At 40.6% G+C, this 18,889-nt stretch overlaps 1 protein-coding gene across 2 annotated transcripts in view; it reads right to left on the minus strand.

The window, feature by feature from the left end:
• PTN (pleiotrophin) overlaps nucleotides 1-18,889 on the minus strand; it is a 100,514-nt gene that overhangs the window by 22,794 nt on the left and 58,831 nt on the right. For both annotated transcript variants that reach the window (XM_080819116.1, XM_080819115.1), the window contains exons 2-3: nucleotides 1,126-1,241; nucleotides 42-215 (exon numbers count right to left, since the gene is read on the minus strand). In XM_080819116.1, the coding sequence (XP_080675242.1) occupies nucleotides 42-215; nucleotides 1,126-1,240 (289 nt within the window). In that variant the 5' untranslated portion in view covers nucleotide 1,241. The remainder of the gene's footprint in view (nucleotides 1-41; nucleotides 216-1,125; nucleotides 1,242-18,889) is intronic.

The following is an 18,889-nucleotide window of genomic DNA, read 5'->3' on the forward strand; positions in this document are numbered from 1 at the left end:
GTGGAAGATTACATCGAAAGGACAGTAGTGGTGGGGCTTACCTCCAAATTGCTTTTTCCAGTTGCAGGGGATCTTACATCTCTGGGTCTTCATGGTTTGCTTACACTCGGCTCCGGTCCGGGTGCCCTCCCGGGTGCCCAGGCCACAGTCGCCACTGGTGGGCACGCACACACTCCACTGCCACTCCCCACAGTCAGACTTCTTCACTTTTTTTTCTGGAAAGAAGAAAGGAACAAGAGTCCACCTCTGGGAAACTCTGATTCCTACAACAAATTCATTCCAGGGCACCGTAATTGCGGGCTCTGTGCTTTTGACCTCTGCCTTCACTGTCCGGTGAACCGTAGCACCTCGACCCACGTTAGCCAAGTGATCGAATCGGCGAATGATCACGAGAAGGGAGACGGTGAACGGAAGGAGACAGAACTCATATTAGTGTAACTCCAGGGGCTAGAGACTGTACAAAGGATCTAATGACATCTCCTTTTAGAAGCAAACACTTCTGGTAAAGATGTTCAAAAACAGGGAAACATGAAAGATAAGGCAACATCTTTTTAGAAGTAAGGGTTGTCAGATTAGCATTTCATTGCAAATCAATGTTCCTTTCTCTTAGAGGTGGAAGAGCATAAGCTGAATGTGGTGCCTCACAGACACAAACAGGCCACCAGCTCCGCAGCCTACCGCATATGATGCTGGGAGTGACAGAGAAAAGACGCTGTATCGCTCAGAGCTTCAGTTTCCCCCTTTGTTCATATGAGATAAAACAAAGATTCCCTGCAGGACTCTCTTTTGAGGAAGAGACTCAACGTAAGACACCTGCTTGCTCATCAGCATTCCGTACACAAGAGCTACGATACGGTCACTGTGTTAATAACCATCAGCTATATTTTAGGACCTATGGCAAAGTGGGGACAGGGGATGTCACTTAGGTTCCTCTAAAGAAAGAATAAAGGGAGGGAGAGGAGGAGGAAAGGAAGAAAGAAGGAAAGAAGGAAGGAGGGAAGGAGGACAAAAATCAGGCAGTTGGATTAGATGGACGTTAATCCATGAACAGTCTTGCCTTATGTATGTCCTATGTAGGGTTACGTGTCCTATGTAGGGTTATGTAGTCATAACCCTACAGCTTACCTGGCTTCTCTTTCTTCCCTGCTTCAGCAGTGTCCATAGCTGCCAGGATGAAAATGAAAGCCAGGAAGGCAGCTGCAAATTTTCGACGCTGTTGCACATACTGCTGGGACTGCATTCTAGGAATAAACAGAGAAACAGAAGGTGGTGTCAGCCTAAGTCAGAGAGGAAGGCTGGTGGAACTCCTTAATGAAGGGCGCCATCTTCCATTTCTGGAACAGATTTTCAGAAGATTTCTATCAGTGCTCTTGGGCAGAATTCTTTCTTTTCTCTCCCATGGCCACTGAACTAAGAACACTAAGTGTTCTTCTGCAATTAGGTATTTACTGACAAAAATACAATGGTTCTCCATTTAAGAACTTCACACATAATTACTTGCTTAAGTATGACTCAAGAATTATGGAAGCAAAAGAATTTTCATGGCATAATTCTGAGCGGACTCCTGTGGTTAATCTTGCTGGTGGGGATACATGGTAATGTATCTGTGTAACTATGGTCATCTTCGTAACTCCTGACAATTCTTAAAAACAACCTTGGTTTTGTAGTCCCCATGGATAATTTGAATGGACACAGTTTATGAATTATCTGTGCCAGTATATGGTTTGTCTTTATCTTTACATGTATCATAATAACCAATATCTCTTGACTTTGTTTTTCATGATCAAGATTATTTTATCATCCCTGTTCCATTATTCACTGGTCCACCAAAGAGGGAAGTGCAAGACAGAAGTTGGGCACGCTTTGATTTATGTCAAATACATGTTTAAGCTCACATAAAATCTAAAAATCTTCTCCATTCTAGGATAATAAAGAGATTACACTCACTCATAATTTGAAATTCTCCACATTTGATATGAGTCAAAAATCCTAGATTAACATTAGAAAGACTCTTCTGGAACTTGAAGTCACTCGTGACAACTAATTGTCAGCATGGTTACCCATGGTCATTAGCTCTGAGGATTTTTTTTTTTTTTCCAGAAGAGTGATTTTAGATTCCCTTGAGTGTGAACAATAAAACCTCTCTCTCTCACACACACACACATAGAATTGAGATTATTCTGTTCTATAATTTATTGTAGAACAAAGTGTACTACAATGTGTGCATTGTCCTCTGAGGATTCAGAAGTTCCCACTGAGAAAGCACAGCTCATGAGTGAACCTTCCAACCACACAATGGGCTGATCCTTGTAGAGCCTTGTAATGCCCTTGGAGCCGCGTGAAGAACCACGGTCACTCAGGCACACGGGTGTTAGCAGAAAGCTGTTGTCACCGGCTACTTCTAACCTCAGCCTTTCTAGTTTTACTCTGTTAAGTTCCTACTTTTATATTTATTTTCAAAAAGCTTTCAAGTTAAATTCACTGAATTCTGAGGAGAAAAACCCCACCCAGACCAGAATTTCCCAAGGATACCCTTGTTTTGAGTCACGGGGTTATTTTGCCATAGTGTGAGCTAACTGGAAGGAAGAAGAGGAAGTGGGTGACAGCTGGAGAGTTGGAATGGAAACGCACCCTCTCTGCTTCTGATATGAATTCGCGACAATTCAGAGCCTGGAGAAGTGGGTGAATGGTGGACTTTCGTTTGAGACGCACTAAGGGAAAATGCACCCAAGTCCCTGTGCCCAGGAATTCGCCCGTGTAAAAGGAGCCACCAGCAATGGGGTTGAGTTGGAGACCATCTTTCTTCTCATCTCCTCCCTTTCCTCCTGCTTTGCCTACTATTCTGCCTGGGCCGGTATTTGGAGAGCTTCCATTTTTCTGGCTAGAGAAAATGAATAAAGATTATTTAAGAGAGTAAGGGGTTTTAGAAAAGGGTGGACTAGAATCATCCCCAAATCCAAGTGTTCCCAAACATGGCCCAACGTGCACGTTGACGCCTGCTGCTGTAGGAAATACTTGAGTAATTAGCACACATGTAGCTCACGGGTCCGCTGCTTGTGGTATTTGCATCACTGATTGTTTATTTGTCCTTAGCATCAAGTAAAGGCAAAAGCTTTCTCTGTAAACAGTTTAACCCTGTCCACTCTCCAGGGGTGCGCGAGATGAACGGACACAAGGACCTGGATCATGGCGAATTGTTGGCACTGAGGGAAATAAAACAGGGGAAGAAGCCTTGCTAAATCGGCTCTTCTTTTGAATCATTTCCTTATTTTCACCTCCTCTTACTGCTATTTTTTTTGCACTTGCCCTGAGAGACTTAGTTTCATGGGGTTGAACCATCAACTGGAAAACTGCCATAGATGGTGGTGTCTGGAAACTCCTGTTGAGTTCTTCTCCATCACTAATAAGTCTAAAGCTCAGAGATCAGAGGAAATTAACGTTTAAGAAACCAACTCAAAGGAAAAGAGTTCGTTTACGAAATCCTCATCCCTTCCCTAGAGAAAAAGCTGTTGAGAAGGAAAAAGAGAGCTCTCCTTCCTTTAGCATTTTAATAGGATCTAGGATTTTAAAAGGCGATCAAACTCTGGTGTAAACACAAGACAAGAATCCTGGAATCGAACTGGCCCCTTAGCGATCTGTTTGGAAGGACGACCATGGGACCCGGAGGCAGAAATATTGGCTCACTCTTCAGCCCGACCACCTAATTTGGGGGATGTCCTCAGGCAAATCACAACCACTGGAACTTCTCTTTTGACATCTGCAAAGTGGGAGTGATTATAGCAACTGCTTGAGAGGCTTGCTGTGAAAATGAAGATGTAGACAGAGAGCCAACCCAGAATCTTAAGAAATGTATTATTAATTGCTGAATAAAGTTAATTCACCCTTACATTCTTATCACTTACTACAAGGAACTACTTCTCTTCAATTTTTTAAATTGAGGTATATTGACACATAGCATTATATTAGCTTCGGGTGTACAACATACTGATTCAATATTTGTATTGCAAAACGATAATATTGCTTTTTATTGAGAAATAACAAGCACCACGCTTTGAACCATCCATTATTATTCAAAAGCAAAACACAAAAGAATGAAACAGAAAAAGAGAGAGAGAGAGAGAGACGATTTGATTGTCCACTGAAGACTTGCTCAGCATCATCGTGGCACAAATTCATTCTGCCCTTGGACTTCTTAGGTTAAAATAAACTCAAGGACCTTTATCCCCAGTATATTTTTTTTGAAGTTCAGGGAAGTCGAGAGGTTCCATGTTGAGACTCAGGGAACCCGCCAATGCAATTTAACTTGTATGAAATGGGGGAAAACAAAAATCTCCTGTTGCAACTGTATTTTATGCCCTCTGCATGCAGAAACAGTGCCAGTCCCCTCTTTTTGTTTTAAATACCTAGGTCCGGGCCCCAGCCCAGAGTAGCTGCTCGGTCAACTTTTTGCTAGTGAAAAATATCACCAAAACACAGCGTCAAGCACAGGAATCAGTATGCATGCTCAACTGATTTTTCCATCCTTTGTCTAAGCCAGGGGACATGAAATTTACTGAAGAAGCTGGGCTGGAGACAACAGCCAGCATCGAAAGCAGACGTACACAATCAGTGTCCACAAGCGTACATACTGCATCATCAGCGAATGATCTGCACCATATATTACACATCACTAGAACTTTCTAGACTTTTTGTGCTCTCTTTGCCCAAATTTCTGGGAAATAGTTTTTTTTACCTTTTTATTGTAAAATAAAACACAACGTATAGAAAACCACACAAAGCAAACACACATCTTAGTGAATTATAAGATGAATTAATTTTCCACTCATATCCAAAGGCTTTACCATGGTCCCCATCGCCATTAGAGCCCTGGAGCAATTCCTTCTTTGCATTTCTTGAGGCTTTTATTCGAGTGTGCTTCTTTAGACATGTCTAATTTTAAAAATGGATGTCTTTTAGATTTCTTTTATTATGTAGGATTATCCTCCAGCCCCCTTTTTTCTTTCTTTTCCTGCTTTTCACTTTTTACAAGAGCCAGGCCATTTCATCAGCAGTAGGCCACATTCTGGATTCTGATGATTGCAAATTCACGGTGAATTTCAACATTCCTTTGTTCAGCTGCAAATTGGCAGCTGGGTGCAGAGGCTTAATCAGACTCAGGTGTTATCCCTTTGGCGAGACGGTAAGTGGCACCGTGCTGTTTCACCGGGAGCCGCACAGTCTTGTGTTTGGCTCTTCTGTGATGGTAACAGCAATGGTACTACTCAGTGATTACTGGTGGGCTGGTATGGACTGAACATTTGTATTCCCCCAAAACTCGTACATTGAAGCCCTACCCCTCCTCATCCACATGGTACTAGGAGATGAGACCATTGGGAGGGAATTGGGATCCAACGAGGTCATATGGGTAGGGCCCTCCTGAATGGGCTCCGTGCCCTTATGAGAATCCTAGGAGAGTTTTCTGTCTGTCTCTGCTCTCTGCCATGTGAGGATACAATGGAAAGCTGGCAGCCTGTGACCCAGAACCCAATGATCCTGACACCTGATCTTGGACTTCTAGCCTCCAGAGCTGTAAGAAATAATAATAAAAATAATAAAACTCTATCCCGAGTGTTGCTTTAAACCTTGTCCCTTGGTTGTAGTTTTGTTATCAGTCTACCCCCCCATCTGTATTTATGTGAGGATTCCGGAAGATCCCAAAAATATCCTAATGCTTCCTTTCTCCCCACATGAGCACATTCTTTCATTAAACATTTTTGGGACACCTATCATATGCCAGCCATGGAGCTATATTCTCAGGATACAACAATGACCGGTGAGAAGTTTTTGGTTGTTCTCACGAAGCTTACACCCCAGTAAAGTTTACACTGTGAAAGAGCCAATAACTACAGAATGTCATGATGTATGAGGGAAGGACCACTATTTTGCATTTCTCTTTCTTGAGGGTAAATCAAAGACAGGGATTCAGTTAAGCCCAAAGATTTAATTTCCTTTAAGTTCCCTACAAAGCAAACTAAACCACTGATGGTCAGAAATTCTGTTACGGAGCATGAACTATGACTCATGTTCTAGATGACCGCAGTCATAGACTTAAATATCTGTGTTCTCTTATTTCTCAGAAGTGACTTTAATTTAGTTTGAGGGAGACCAGTCAGTTTGGATTAGGAAGATACTCACTTGGTTAACAAGCATTTATTGTACTATATGCGAGGACCTGTTTTAAATACTTTATGAATACTGACATATGTTAATACTTGAAACATCACAAATGGTGTATCCATTTACTCAAATATTCAAAAACTCTGTGTATGTAGGAGTTGCAGCCTTCGTCGCCTGAGTTGGTCTAGGCAGCGGTGACAAGGATTTGAACAACGCGGACCAGAGTCCTGACGCCGTGGGGCTTAACACTTTGTGGGCAAAGTCAAAAATTAACAAATAGGCAAGTAAAGAAACTCAAAAATAAGATAACTTCTGACGGTAGTAAATTTTTTTTTTTAAAAGATTTTATTTATTTATTTGTCAGAGAGAGTGAGCACAGGCAGACAGAGAGGCAGGCAGAGGCAGAGGGAGAAGCAGGCTCCCTGCTGAGCAAGGAGCCCGATGTGGGACTCGATCCCAGGACGCTGGGATCATGACCTGAGTCGAAGGCAGCCGCTTAACCAACTGAGCCACCCAGGCGTCCCATGACGGTAGTAAATTTTATTAACAAAATAAAAAGATGATGTGATCAACAGTGAGTCGAAGAGGACTAATTAGGTAGGGTGGTTACAGATGGCTTTGTCCGTGTGACTGAGAAAGAGCCAGAAGACTATGGTATCTCGTGCTGATAATTATTTTGCATCAAGGCTCCTAATTATCACTTTCACTTCTCATTCTTGTCTTCAGAGCTGGAATAGGCCTAATAGCTTTTCTAATTCTTCTGAAATTCAATAATTAGCCATCTACTCCTCCTGACTGACCTTGTTCTCTCCACTCCGCTACAATCTCTGGATCCACTTAAGGTTCGACCAACAACCAACGATTTCTCACTCCTACTGACTTACTAATAAGCAGCCCAGTCAAAGCTGAAGTCTTACCGGCGTATATACTCTGTATGAATATCTAATCTCATGTTTCAAAAAAGAAAACCAACCAAATCATCATTTTAAGAAATGTTTACCTTTCTCAAGAAAAATAATGACCACATTTGTTGAATTGAAACATGATATTCCAGCATATTCTTTTCTCCTGTTTTCTGACTTGGTAATATAGCAGGAAACCCATTTTGACTAAAACCATGTAGCCGCCTCACCTCTGACCCTTATTAATCTTCACAGGAATGTGTAGGTTTCTCGAAAATGGCTTTCTACTCCCAACTCAACTCTAAAAACACAAAAACATCCAGGGATAAGAAAGGGGGGAAAAATCAATCCAATGAAGCAAGAATTCAATGGAAATCAATGTGGTTACCCTTCATACTAGGACAGTGATGTGAAGGTATGTTTATTCAACTATTTTTTGGAGCCACATGAGTTCAAAAGGGACTTGGGTCAGTTGTATTATTCCCTCGCTGCTTTCATTGGCTATAATCAAAAGTAACTGGAGATGAGCTTTTAGAATTTCAGAATGTTCTAGTTTCCCCTTAATCCTTTTTCTACCTGTTCGCTGCAACCCGATACAGAGGAATAAGTAAGGGTTTTGTAGTAGGTGAGCCCTCAGTTAGAATCCCAGCTCTGGCTATGTAATGAAGCCCTGTATTTAATTCCTCTGGAACTTATCTTCTTTAGCTCTCGACATGGCTGTAAAGACTGTCCCGCCATGTTCTGAGAGGAGAGAGAGGATGCATGAAAAGTTAGCACCATAGTACCTGGCGCACGGCCGACCCACAGTGCCTTTGGTCGGTAGGCTTGCTTGCTTGCTTGCTTCCTTTCTTTTTTTAAAAATATTTTATTTATTTATTTGACGGAGAGAGAGAGAGAGCACGAGTAAGCAGAGCGGCAGGCAGAGGGAGAGAGAGAAGCAGGCTGTCTGCTGAGCAGGGAGCCCGATGTGGGGCTCGATCCCAGGACCTGAAGGCGGCCACTTGCCCGACTGAGCCGCCCAGTAGGCTTGTTTACCTTCTATCACGGCCCCCTAACCCCTTCATCCTTAATGGTATTAGGACAACAAATTGGCATTTTGGGTGGGATCTTCCTGGAACAGAAGGTAAAAAGCCGAATTTCCCCTGGGCAAATGGCAATCCAATTCTCCTCCTCACAGATGACGGTACTATCTTGTAACTTACCTTCTAGCATGAAGTGGCCTTTCTTGCTTCTTTCTGATCTATACTCTTGTAAAGCCTAGGTCCAGACAGAATTTCTAGAACATGTGCCAATCTTTCCTTCTCACAGGAATTCCTTTCACCTGGGCTCTCCCTCCTGCACCCGCTCCATGTGTCTCTAGCTGGGAAGAAAGACTTCTAATTCTCTGAACTCAAAAACAAGTGTTTCAGTCAACTGGTCCTTGGCTCCTGCTACCCCGTACAACAACAAGTTCTTTCCCACACAGGTCTCTACCTAGCAAACTCTTATCACCTCCCAAGGTTTGCCAGGAGGGATTTCACCTTTAAGGAAGCCTCTGTCCAGGCCACATTGTCCTCTTTATCTTGGGAGCTCACTGTGTCATGTCCAATCTGTAGACTTTGTTCATTCACAAACCCTGAACATACAAGTGGCATATTATTGACTGTATGAACCGAAGCATAAAAAACTGAAAAACACCATGTGCCCCCTACCCCGTTATATTGCGTAACCATCACCTCGTAAGACCCCTTTGACTTGTCTTCTTTTGTTATCATTACTAGCAATTGACTCTCTCTTAAAATTATTCCTTTCTTAAAAAAAATGAAAAGATACATCCTAATTGTCATGCACAAAGCACGTAGAGAATAAAAAACTGTAGTCACGGAGCAGCCAATGGAGGTTGCTCAGGTTCCTTGCTGGCTAGCTGACTCGCCCCCACACACCGGCCAGGAAGTAAGTGCCCATCTTTGGAAAACTGCCAACAGTACAAGCCACGAACCTTTCGAGGTCCTATTAGAATGAATGACATTTAGAGTATCCTCTAAACTGAAGTTCTATCAAAAGCGTTAACATCGGGGAGCCTGGGTGGCTCAGTGGGTTAAAGCCGCTGCCTTCGGCTCAGGTCATGATCCCAGGGTCCTGGGATCGAGCCCCGCATCGGGCTCTCTGCTCAGCAGGGATCCTGCTTCCTCCCTTCTCTCTCTGCCTGCCTCTCTGCCTACTTGTGATCTGTCAAATAAATAAATAAAATCTAAAAAAAAAAAAAAGCGTTAACATCAGAGGTGCCGGATGGCTCAGTCATTTTAAGTGTCTGATTCTTGATCTCAGCTCGGGTCTTGATCTCAGGGTGGTGAGTTCAAGCCCAGCAATGGGCTACATGCTGGGCATGGAGCCTACTTTAAAAAAAAAAAAAAAGGCCTTAACATCTGGTATAACTTTCACTGTGTGCATGTGTGATTGTGATTATATTTGTGTATCTATGTATATAGCTGTGTATATACACAAATTGTATGCATTTCCCTGCAGTAATCCATAAGACTTTTAAGGGACAAGACACTATCTTTTCCTTACATTCATTTGTAAAGTTCAGAACAGTGTCTGACACAGAAATGTCACTGATCTATTTGCTAAATGGATGAATAGAATAACATATAAGAGAAAAAAAAGCCCGGTGTCCCATAGGGTAACTCACTCCACTATCTAAAATGTCACCAATTTCATACATGTATGTTCCCTCACTGGCTTTACGTTTTCCTTGGCACAACCCCATGTGGGATGTATTAGGTCTTTATTTTTGTTTGCTAATTATCTTCTCTCCCAAGACAGCAGACCTCTGGAGAAGAACAGTAGGCGCTGGCCGCTGAGATCATAGTAAGATTGGGGTGCAGAAAGCGCACAGAACTGGAAAGACATCCCAGGGGGATGCGTTGAGCACTGGGTGTTACGTAGGTGCGACTGTAATGAAAATACATTTGAATTCATGTGTTCCCTGAACAGCTCAAGACCCTTGATTTTGGAGGAGTTTATTATTTATTTATTTAAGCCCACTTTCTCCACCTTGCTTGTGAAACACACAATATTCACAGAGGTAGGTGTTCTAAGGTTACAAAGACAAAGAGTTAGTCAGACAAATACACCACTGTAATTTTATCTTTCCATGTAATACCTGTACTTAATAATGGTGATTTCTTCTGCCTACTACCTTTGAGAGAGATTTGTTTCTATGGGGTATTTAGTGGTTTATTTATTCTTTTTAATTTTACTTATTCATTTGAGAGAGAGCATGAGTGAGTGTCTGTGCGCAGGCACAGGAACAGTGAGTGGGGTGGGGGGGGTGGGGGGGGGGAGCAGGCTCTCCCTCTCCGCCGAACAGGGAGCCCAACATGGGGCCAATCCCAGGACCTTGGCATCATGACCTGAGCCAAAAGCAGAAGCTTAAGCGACCGAGTCATCCGGACACCCTGGGAATTCATTGTTTTAATTTTATTTTTCCTTGCTTACAGGTTCCCTTTGTTTTCAGAAACTTTTCTTCAAGCCTAGAATCATCATATTGATTTATTCTTGAATGGTTTGATCACTGTCTCAGGTTCCTGGTCTCACGTAAATAGGCATTGTGTTTATAATGAAATCTGTTACTAAATCAGCCCTTCATTTTGGGCTTGTTAAGCTGGCTTATTTAAACACTAAGCCTTGAAAAGAACGTGTCCCAAGTACGTGCGTGCATAACCTCAGATACGCCCTGCTCACAGCACAGAAGTAAATTCAGCAGCGTTCCACCTTTGATTTTAACTAAGTGCATATCAATTAGATTGATAAAGTAGGGCATTCGTTTGATTTTGCATAATGCAATGCCTCAAATACAGAGAACTTTCAGGCCAAAATATTTTTATGGCATGGTGGCACCTGCTGGAGAAGTGTGATATTTTAGGACATTTTTGTTAGACATCTATCTGCCAACCTTTAGAACACCTGCTAAGGGCTGGGTCTATGCTGGGAATGGGAATATGAGAAATGAACGTGATACAGCCCTTCCTCAAAAGAGTTCCAACTGGGAGGAAAGAGAGAGAAACAAGTATGATGATTCACTGTGGTCAATATCATGGCAAAATTATACACACAGTGCTTTCGGAGGGTATAGGCCCAAGTACTTATTTTGCTTAGCAGGTCTGAGTGAGGTAGAGGATTGAAGCATTTTTGTCTGTTTAAAAAAAAAAAAATAGTTGAAGTCTTCTAAGAAAAGAGGTAAAGAAGACAACTTCAGGGAGAAGGAATCACATCAGCAAATGTGTGAAGATGTTTGTGATATATTCAGGGACCAAAAGTGATTAGAGTACGGAGTACAGGGCATCAAATAGCAATGGATGGACCTCATGGACCTTCCTCAAGGAGGAAGAGGAAATGAGCACATCCTGAGAGGAAGACAGACAGCGTCACGCATTAGTCTGGAGAAGAGAAGCAAGGGAAGATCACGGAGAGAAGGAAAGGCTGCTTGGTGTGCGAGCGTGGCTGAAACCGCAGGTCTCCGCCAAGATGGCAGCCACCACACTCAATGGTCCTTCCAGGTGCCTCTGCGCGACTACTCTTTGGGCTGTGGGTTTTTGGTTGTTGTTTGTCAATTTATAGATGTTTTAGGGACTTCATCTTGAGGTGTTTATTATAAAGGTACGATAACTGGGAGTCAAGAACAAGATCTAAGACTCCAAACACACACACACACACACACACACACACACACCCTTCTGATTTTCATAGGAAAACGAAGTTGGGCTAAAGCAGTGATTTTTTAGAGCACTGGTGTTTTCCCAGAGAGGCATCAAAGGCTGGTGCAAGGCACTGAGTGCGTCCTGAGCGGGTTTGCTGAAAGCCACCCCCAACCCTCACCATCATCTCCGCTTCGGCTAGAGCAGCTCTTCTTTCACGCTTTTCCTCATTGGTTCCCGTCTAACTTTCATTAGTCAAAAAAGAAAAATAAATTTAATTGTCACCTGTCTAGCCAATCTCAAGTCTACACTGGAGGGGATATGCCAATAATACAAAACTCTCTGTTCAAAACGCGGAACTGAACAGATGTCGCAAGGTATGGTGATGGAAATGTGAAATATATTTTGAGTATTCAAAATACCTTGCTTGTGGTATTAAGAGGAATTTCCATAATTCCTGTATGTAAAAATAGAAATTTTACAAGTGTGTTATTTCGACTATTCCAGACTTTACAAGAATTTGACAGGATTTTATCTTCTTACCGAAGATCAAACACATAGTCTAATAAGTATGATCATAATTACAAGGATAATATTACAGAAAGTCATATGGCAATAAAAACTTTGTTTTAATGCGATGGAAAGAGAAGAGGCTTTGGAGTCAGCAGGATTTCCTGCACATTGACTCCATTGTTTATTGTATCAGTGATCTGGACAAAGTAGGTAATCTTTTATGCTCAATATCCTCCTTCATGGAAACTTATTATGTAGGCTTACGATCTGTTTGACGACAACAACGAGGTAACAAAATATGACAGGCACCTTAGGAGCTCCATCAGTGGTAGCTCCTGTCGTTCTTAGGGAAGAGAGTGGGATGGAAGAGAGTGTATCTTTATGAAAGGATACCAGGGACAGCTTAATACACAGGGTGGCAATGTGGTATTTTAAGATGGTTTGGATTCTGGTAAGTAAATCTGGAACGAGAAACATTCCAGTGAGAGAAGCAGAATTTGCTAACATTTTAGGTGAGAAATCAAGAGACTGCTTTAAGTAAATAGTGCAATTTACAAGCTATCGTTTACTGTAGTTTTGTAGTAAAAAGAAGAAAGTGTAGTTTAGATAAGCTGGAGTCAGAGCAGGCACAGCTCTGAAATCCTAATTATTACCAGTAAATATCTAGTGACCACCTAGCGTATGCAAGATAATAGGGTATGTTACAAGGGAGACACAGATGTGAATTCTATCTGATCTCATGAACTCTACAAGATTACTAACTCATCATAGAGACCAAGGCAATTAAAACATGTACCATATTTTGTGTGAGATAAAAAAGTGCTGTAACTAAAAGCAAATGTGTTTATGATAAAAGTGTCTAATGTTTTTCCAAAATCTCTTCTGAATAGTTGAAAGGACACTTCTCAATTTGGGGCAGTAAAAATCAAAAGAAAGTCATCTGTATTGACGAACTGAGCTAATCTCTCAATAGTATTAACAAGTCATAAATAAATGCCACCTGTTGCCTGAAAAGACAAATCCATACTCATTCAGCCTAGCTCAGCAAAGCAACCACATGTTCTTGACCTTGATCTGAGCAGTGGTTTCATGGGCACACACATATGCAGAGATTTATTGCAACTTTCATGTTACTTAAAAAAAAAAAAAAGTATGAAGTCTCTTCAGGTTAAATAGAAAAGCAATATCCACAAAGCAATCAAAGACCAGTTCATTCCAACCTGACACAACTCTCCCAGAGGATAAGAAAAATAAAGAATATTCATTAACTCATATTATGTGGTCATATAATCTTCAGGTCAAGACCAGACCATGGAAAAGAGGAAGAAAAAGAGCAAGTCCTTCTTATGAACAGAAATGAAAAAATTCCTAAACAAAATGCTACCAAAATCAACCAGGAATTACCATTCTGGGTTTGTTCCCCAAAATGCAAGGTGGGTTTAACAGTCAAAAGTCAAGCATCAGCCACAAACTTAGATTTAGGAGAAAAAAAAAAATGTAACTCTCAGCTTAAAATTAAATAAAAAGTATTTCCATCAAGATCACTACCATATTTTCATAGTCTTCTAAATGAGTAAGTACAACTTTATTAACTACGAAGCTCAGATGGGATCTCTAAGAGCTGGTGGCTTTATTTGTTCACATGAAGTGACTCAATTAAAAACAGATGGAGACTTTCACGTTCACTAATATACCGCTAAGTGAATAAATATTATCTGACAATATTGTATATTCTGTATGGCTGCATGAGAAAGAGAATTCTCAGGGAAGCATTTAGCACCAACTCAGAGCGGAAGCTCTTCTACATTTGCCAAAAGTCAAAGACCCAATGAAAGTGCCCCACCTGGGAAGCGAGACTTTTTGAAGAGGGACCTAAATTTGTTGATTGGTCTGTCATAGACTATTAAATCTGCACCAGAAAAGGAACTGATTATTAATTTTGATTGCAAAGAAATTACGGAAAATCTTTACCTAGTAAGTCTGAATTGTATCTCAAAGGCTGTACCGAGTTTCTCAACTCAAGAACCTAGAATTACCCAAGAGTCTGTAAGGAGCAGGACTCTATTCACAATTCAATGGAATTACCCCAAAAAGCTACCGGGACTGATAAGTGAGTTCAGTAATGTTGTAGGATATCAGATCAATATCCAAGTATCAATTATATAATTATACATTTGCAATATATGTATCTATCAAAGGATGTTTATCTAGAATATATAAAGAACATTTCTAACTCAATAGCAATATGAAAATCCAATAAAGTGTGGGCAAAAGAATTGAACACTTTTCAAAGAAGGATATACAAATGGAAAAATAAGCACATGAAAGATGTTCAACATTACTGGGAACCCCTCAATGTGATAATCCTACATACTCAAGTGACTTAAAGACTGACCATAGCAAGGGCTGGAAAATGTTGAGTAATTTAACTCTCATAATCTTCTGATTACAGGGCACCTGGGTGGCTCAGCGGGTTAAAGCCTCTTGCCTTCGGCTCAGGTCATGATCTCAGAGTCCTGGGATCTAGCCCCGCATAGGGCTCTCTGCTCAGCAGGGAGCCTGCTTCCCCCTCTCTCTCTGCCTGCCTCTCTGCCTACTTATGATCTCTGTCTGTCAAATAAATAAATAAATAAAATCTTTTAAAAAAAAAATCTTCTGATTACAAGTATTTTGGAAATCATTTTGGCAGTTTCTTAAGAATCCAAACATATACCTACCATACAAACCAATGACTCTACTAATTGGGCATTTTCCCAAGAGACATGAAAACTTAGGACTACACAAAGACTTACACACAAATATTCATAGGAGCATACTCTATTTATAATAGCCAAACTGGAAACAACCCAAATGTCCATCAGCAAGAAAACTGGTAAATAAACTGTGGTATTCTCATATTCCTACTAAGCATAAATAAACAAAAAATAATTGATACATGCAACATGTATGAATTTCAAAATTGTGCTGGGTAAAGGAAGTTATTAAAAAATAATGTGAGGGGCGCCTGGGTGGCTCAGTGGTTTAAGCCTCTGCCTTCGGCTCAGGTCATGATCTCAGGGTCCTGGGATCGAGCCCCGCATCGGACTCTCTGCTCAGTGGGGAGCCTGCTTCCCCTCCCCTCTCTGCCTGCCTCTCTGCCTACTTCTGATTTCTCTCTGTCAAATAAATAAAATCTTAAAAAAATAATAATAATGTGAACTGTACAATTCTACTTTCACAAAATTCTAGAAAACACAAATTTATATAGTGACAAAAATAGATCATTACTTAGAATCTGGGGGGCATTAAGAGGACCATAAGAGAAAGATTACAAAAAGGCATCAGGAAATTTTTGGAAGTGATGGACATATTAATTATCTTGATTGTTGTGATAATTTTGGAAGTATATACATAAATCAGAAGTCATCAAATGAATAGATTAAATGTGCAGTTTGTGGTATATCAGTTAAATTCAATAAAGCTTTAAAACTGGACATGCCAAAGAACTGCGAAGCAGGGCATAATCAAGAGAAACTGTAGTCGACAGAAATAGATTCCAAGGGGCACCTGGGTGGCTCAGTTGCTTAAGTGTCCATCTCTCGATTTCAGTTCAGGTCATTCTCTCAGGGTTGTGAGATTGGCCTCGGGCTCCATGCTCAGTGGGGAGTTCGCTTGGGATTCTTTCCCTCTCCTCCCTCTCTGTCTTCCCCTCCCCCCGCTCACACTTGTTCTCCTCCACTCTCTCTCAAATAACTAAGTAAATCTTAAAAAAAAAAGAAAGAAATTGATTCAAAGATGACACAAATGTTGGAATTAACTGAAAGAGTACTGTAGATATGATGAATATTGTCACTGGTTCCGTGAGAAAGTGGAAACACCACAACAATCAATGAGGAATCTTAGCAGGAAAATGGAAACTAAAAAAGGATCAAATGGACATGAGAGAACTGAAAAATACATATGCAATATTTGCTGGGTGGGTTAACAAAAGATTAGATAGCGCACAAGAGAGATTCACTGAACTTGAAAATAGATCAATAGAAATAATAAGAATTCAAAACTTGTGGTATTAAAAAAAAAAAAAGAACAGTGCCTCAGTGTTCTGTCCTGGGAGGCAGTGTTGAGCAGTCTACCATGCTCTAGTGAGGGAGCCCCAGAAGAAGAGGAAGAATGTGGCACCACAGTATTTGAAGAATTAATCACTGAAAACTTCTATAGTTTGATTAAAACATCAACCCACAGAACCAAGAAGCTCAGCAAACCCCAAGCATGATAAAAATAAATATTCCTCACAAAGACACTTCCTATTCAATCTGTTGAAAACAAAATTTAAAGAAACAAATAAAACACTTTTCAAGCAACTATGGAGGGAGGTGCATGATGTAGACTGAACAAGGGTGACTTTTTCTGATTTAAACAAAGGAAGTGAAAGACAGGGGAAGAACATCTGACAGAAGAAAAAAACTCACAAACTGTAATTCATATATTTCAAAACTGAGGGCAAATAAATACATTCTCAGGAAAAAAGGTGACAGAATCAGATGCACACAAGCTTTCTTTATACTGAATTCTAAATGCAGTTTTTCAGATTGAAGGGAATGGTTTATGGCTGTGTATGTATCATAGAAGTTAAAATATATGTAATATGTAATTATAGCCATGTATATATATGTGTGTGTACATATATATATATGACATGATAAATATATATTGTAAATAAATTGTAGGGTTTATAGCAAATGTAGAAGAAAAAATGTATGACAACAATTAAATGAAAATGAAGAAAATGCAATTATACTCTTTTAAGGACGTCTGCATTTTACATAAAGTGATATAATGTTTTTTTTTTTAATTTATTTTAGAGAGAGAGAGATAGCGAGAGTGGGAACACAAACAGTGGGAGTGGGAGAGGGAGAAGCAGACTTCCCGCTGAGCAGGGAGCCTAATGTGGGGCTCGATCCCAGGACAATGGGATCATGACTTGAGCTGAAGGCAGACGATTAATGACTAAGCCACCCAGGCACCTCAATAATGTTCATTTTAAAAAGAAAGTTATGGGGGCGCCTGGGTGGCTCAGTGGGTTGGGCCACTGCCTTTGGCTTGGGTCGTGATCTCAGGGTCCTGGGATCGAGTCCTGCGTCGGGCTCTCTGCTCGGCGGGGAGCCTGCTTCCCTCCCTCTCTCTGCCTGCCTCTCTGTCTACTTGTGATTTCTCTCTGTCAAATAAATAAATAAAAATCTTTAAAAAAAAAAAAAAAGAAAGAAAGTTATGTGCCAAAGATACATATTTGATCAACCCAAAACAATCAGGAAAAGAGAAACGAAGGAACAAAGAACACATGAGATAAAAAGAAATAGCAAAATAGTATATTTAAACCTACACAAATAACTGCATTAAATACAAATACACTAAAAATATTAACCAAAAAGAGATTGTCAAACTAGATAAACGAGCAATACTAAACTGTACGCTATTTAAAAGAGACACATTTTAAGGATTACTTTTTAAAAGTCTAAAAGTAAAAAGATAGGAAAAGATATTCCAAATATCCAAAAGATATTCCAAATCAGTAGTCTTGAAAAGGCTGGTGTCTATAGTCATATTATTCAATACAGACTTGAAGAAAGGGACAATTAACAAAATTAGAGGGACATTTTATAATTAGAAAATATTAATCTATAAGACATAATACCAAATTTCAAAAAACACGAATTACTCAATTACTCAGAACTAAAGAAGGAAATAGACCAATCCAGAATCATAACCCGGGGTTTTAAAAATCTCTCTGATTAACTGAAGTAATTGGGAAAAAAATTCAGTATAGATGAATTTTACTTGATACGAAAACCTGACAAGGACATTAAGGAAATTGTAGACCAATATTCCTAACAAACGTAAACATAAAAACATATTTTTTAATACTAGTAAATCCATATATCAAATACTTAAAAAGCTAATAAATCATCACCAGTGGTATTTATTCCACGATGCAAGGTTGTTTTAACAACCGAATGCTCATGTATTTCACTGCATTAATAGGAGACCAGAATTATGGAGGAAAATCCTAGGATCATTTCAACAGAAAGCCATAAAAGAACTGAATCACATCCAACACTATTTCTATGTGTAAAACTCTGATGCACTAAAGTTTAAAAACTGCTGTAATCATTTTCTTTTAATGGGCATAAAACAGTTACCTAAGTATGTTCAGAGATTTTAAGAAACTTCCAGAGGAGAGTAATTTTGAGTTTAGTCCCAATCAGATGAGGGGAGGGGAGGAAGAACACTCAGGCACAGGCTGAGTAAGTGTGCAGACCTGAGTAAGTGTGCGGACCTGAGTAAGTGTGATATATTCCAGGAGTCAACTCTTAGTTAAAGACTGCTGGAGCATCAGAGAGAAAAGTTAGGAAATAGAAAAGGAACGGAGAGAAGCTATGTTTCTGGGTGTTTCTTCCTTGTGTGTAAGGGTCCCAGGAGAACGGCAGTGATGTTTTAACTTAGGACACATGGGCTCTCAGGAGCCCGGAGCCCAGCGGGAGCACGATCGTCGGCGCGTTTCCGAGAGGGCACCCCGCGAGCAGTCTGCAGAGTGACTGGAGGACATAGGACTGGAGTCAGGGAGGCTGAGAGAAGGCCATCTGACCTAGTCCAGGTGAGGCA

Source organism: Martes martes (assembly GCF_963455335.1).
Source record: "Martes martes genome assembly, chromosome: 11".
Lineage (NCBI taxonomy): Eukaryota > Metazoa > Chordata > Mammalia > Carnivora > Mustelidae > Martes > Martes martes.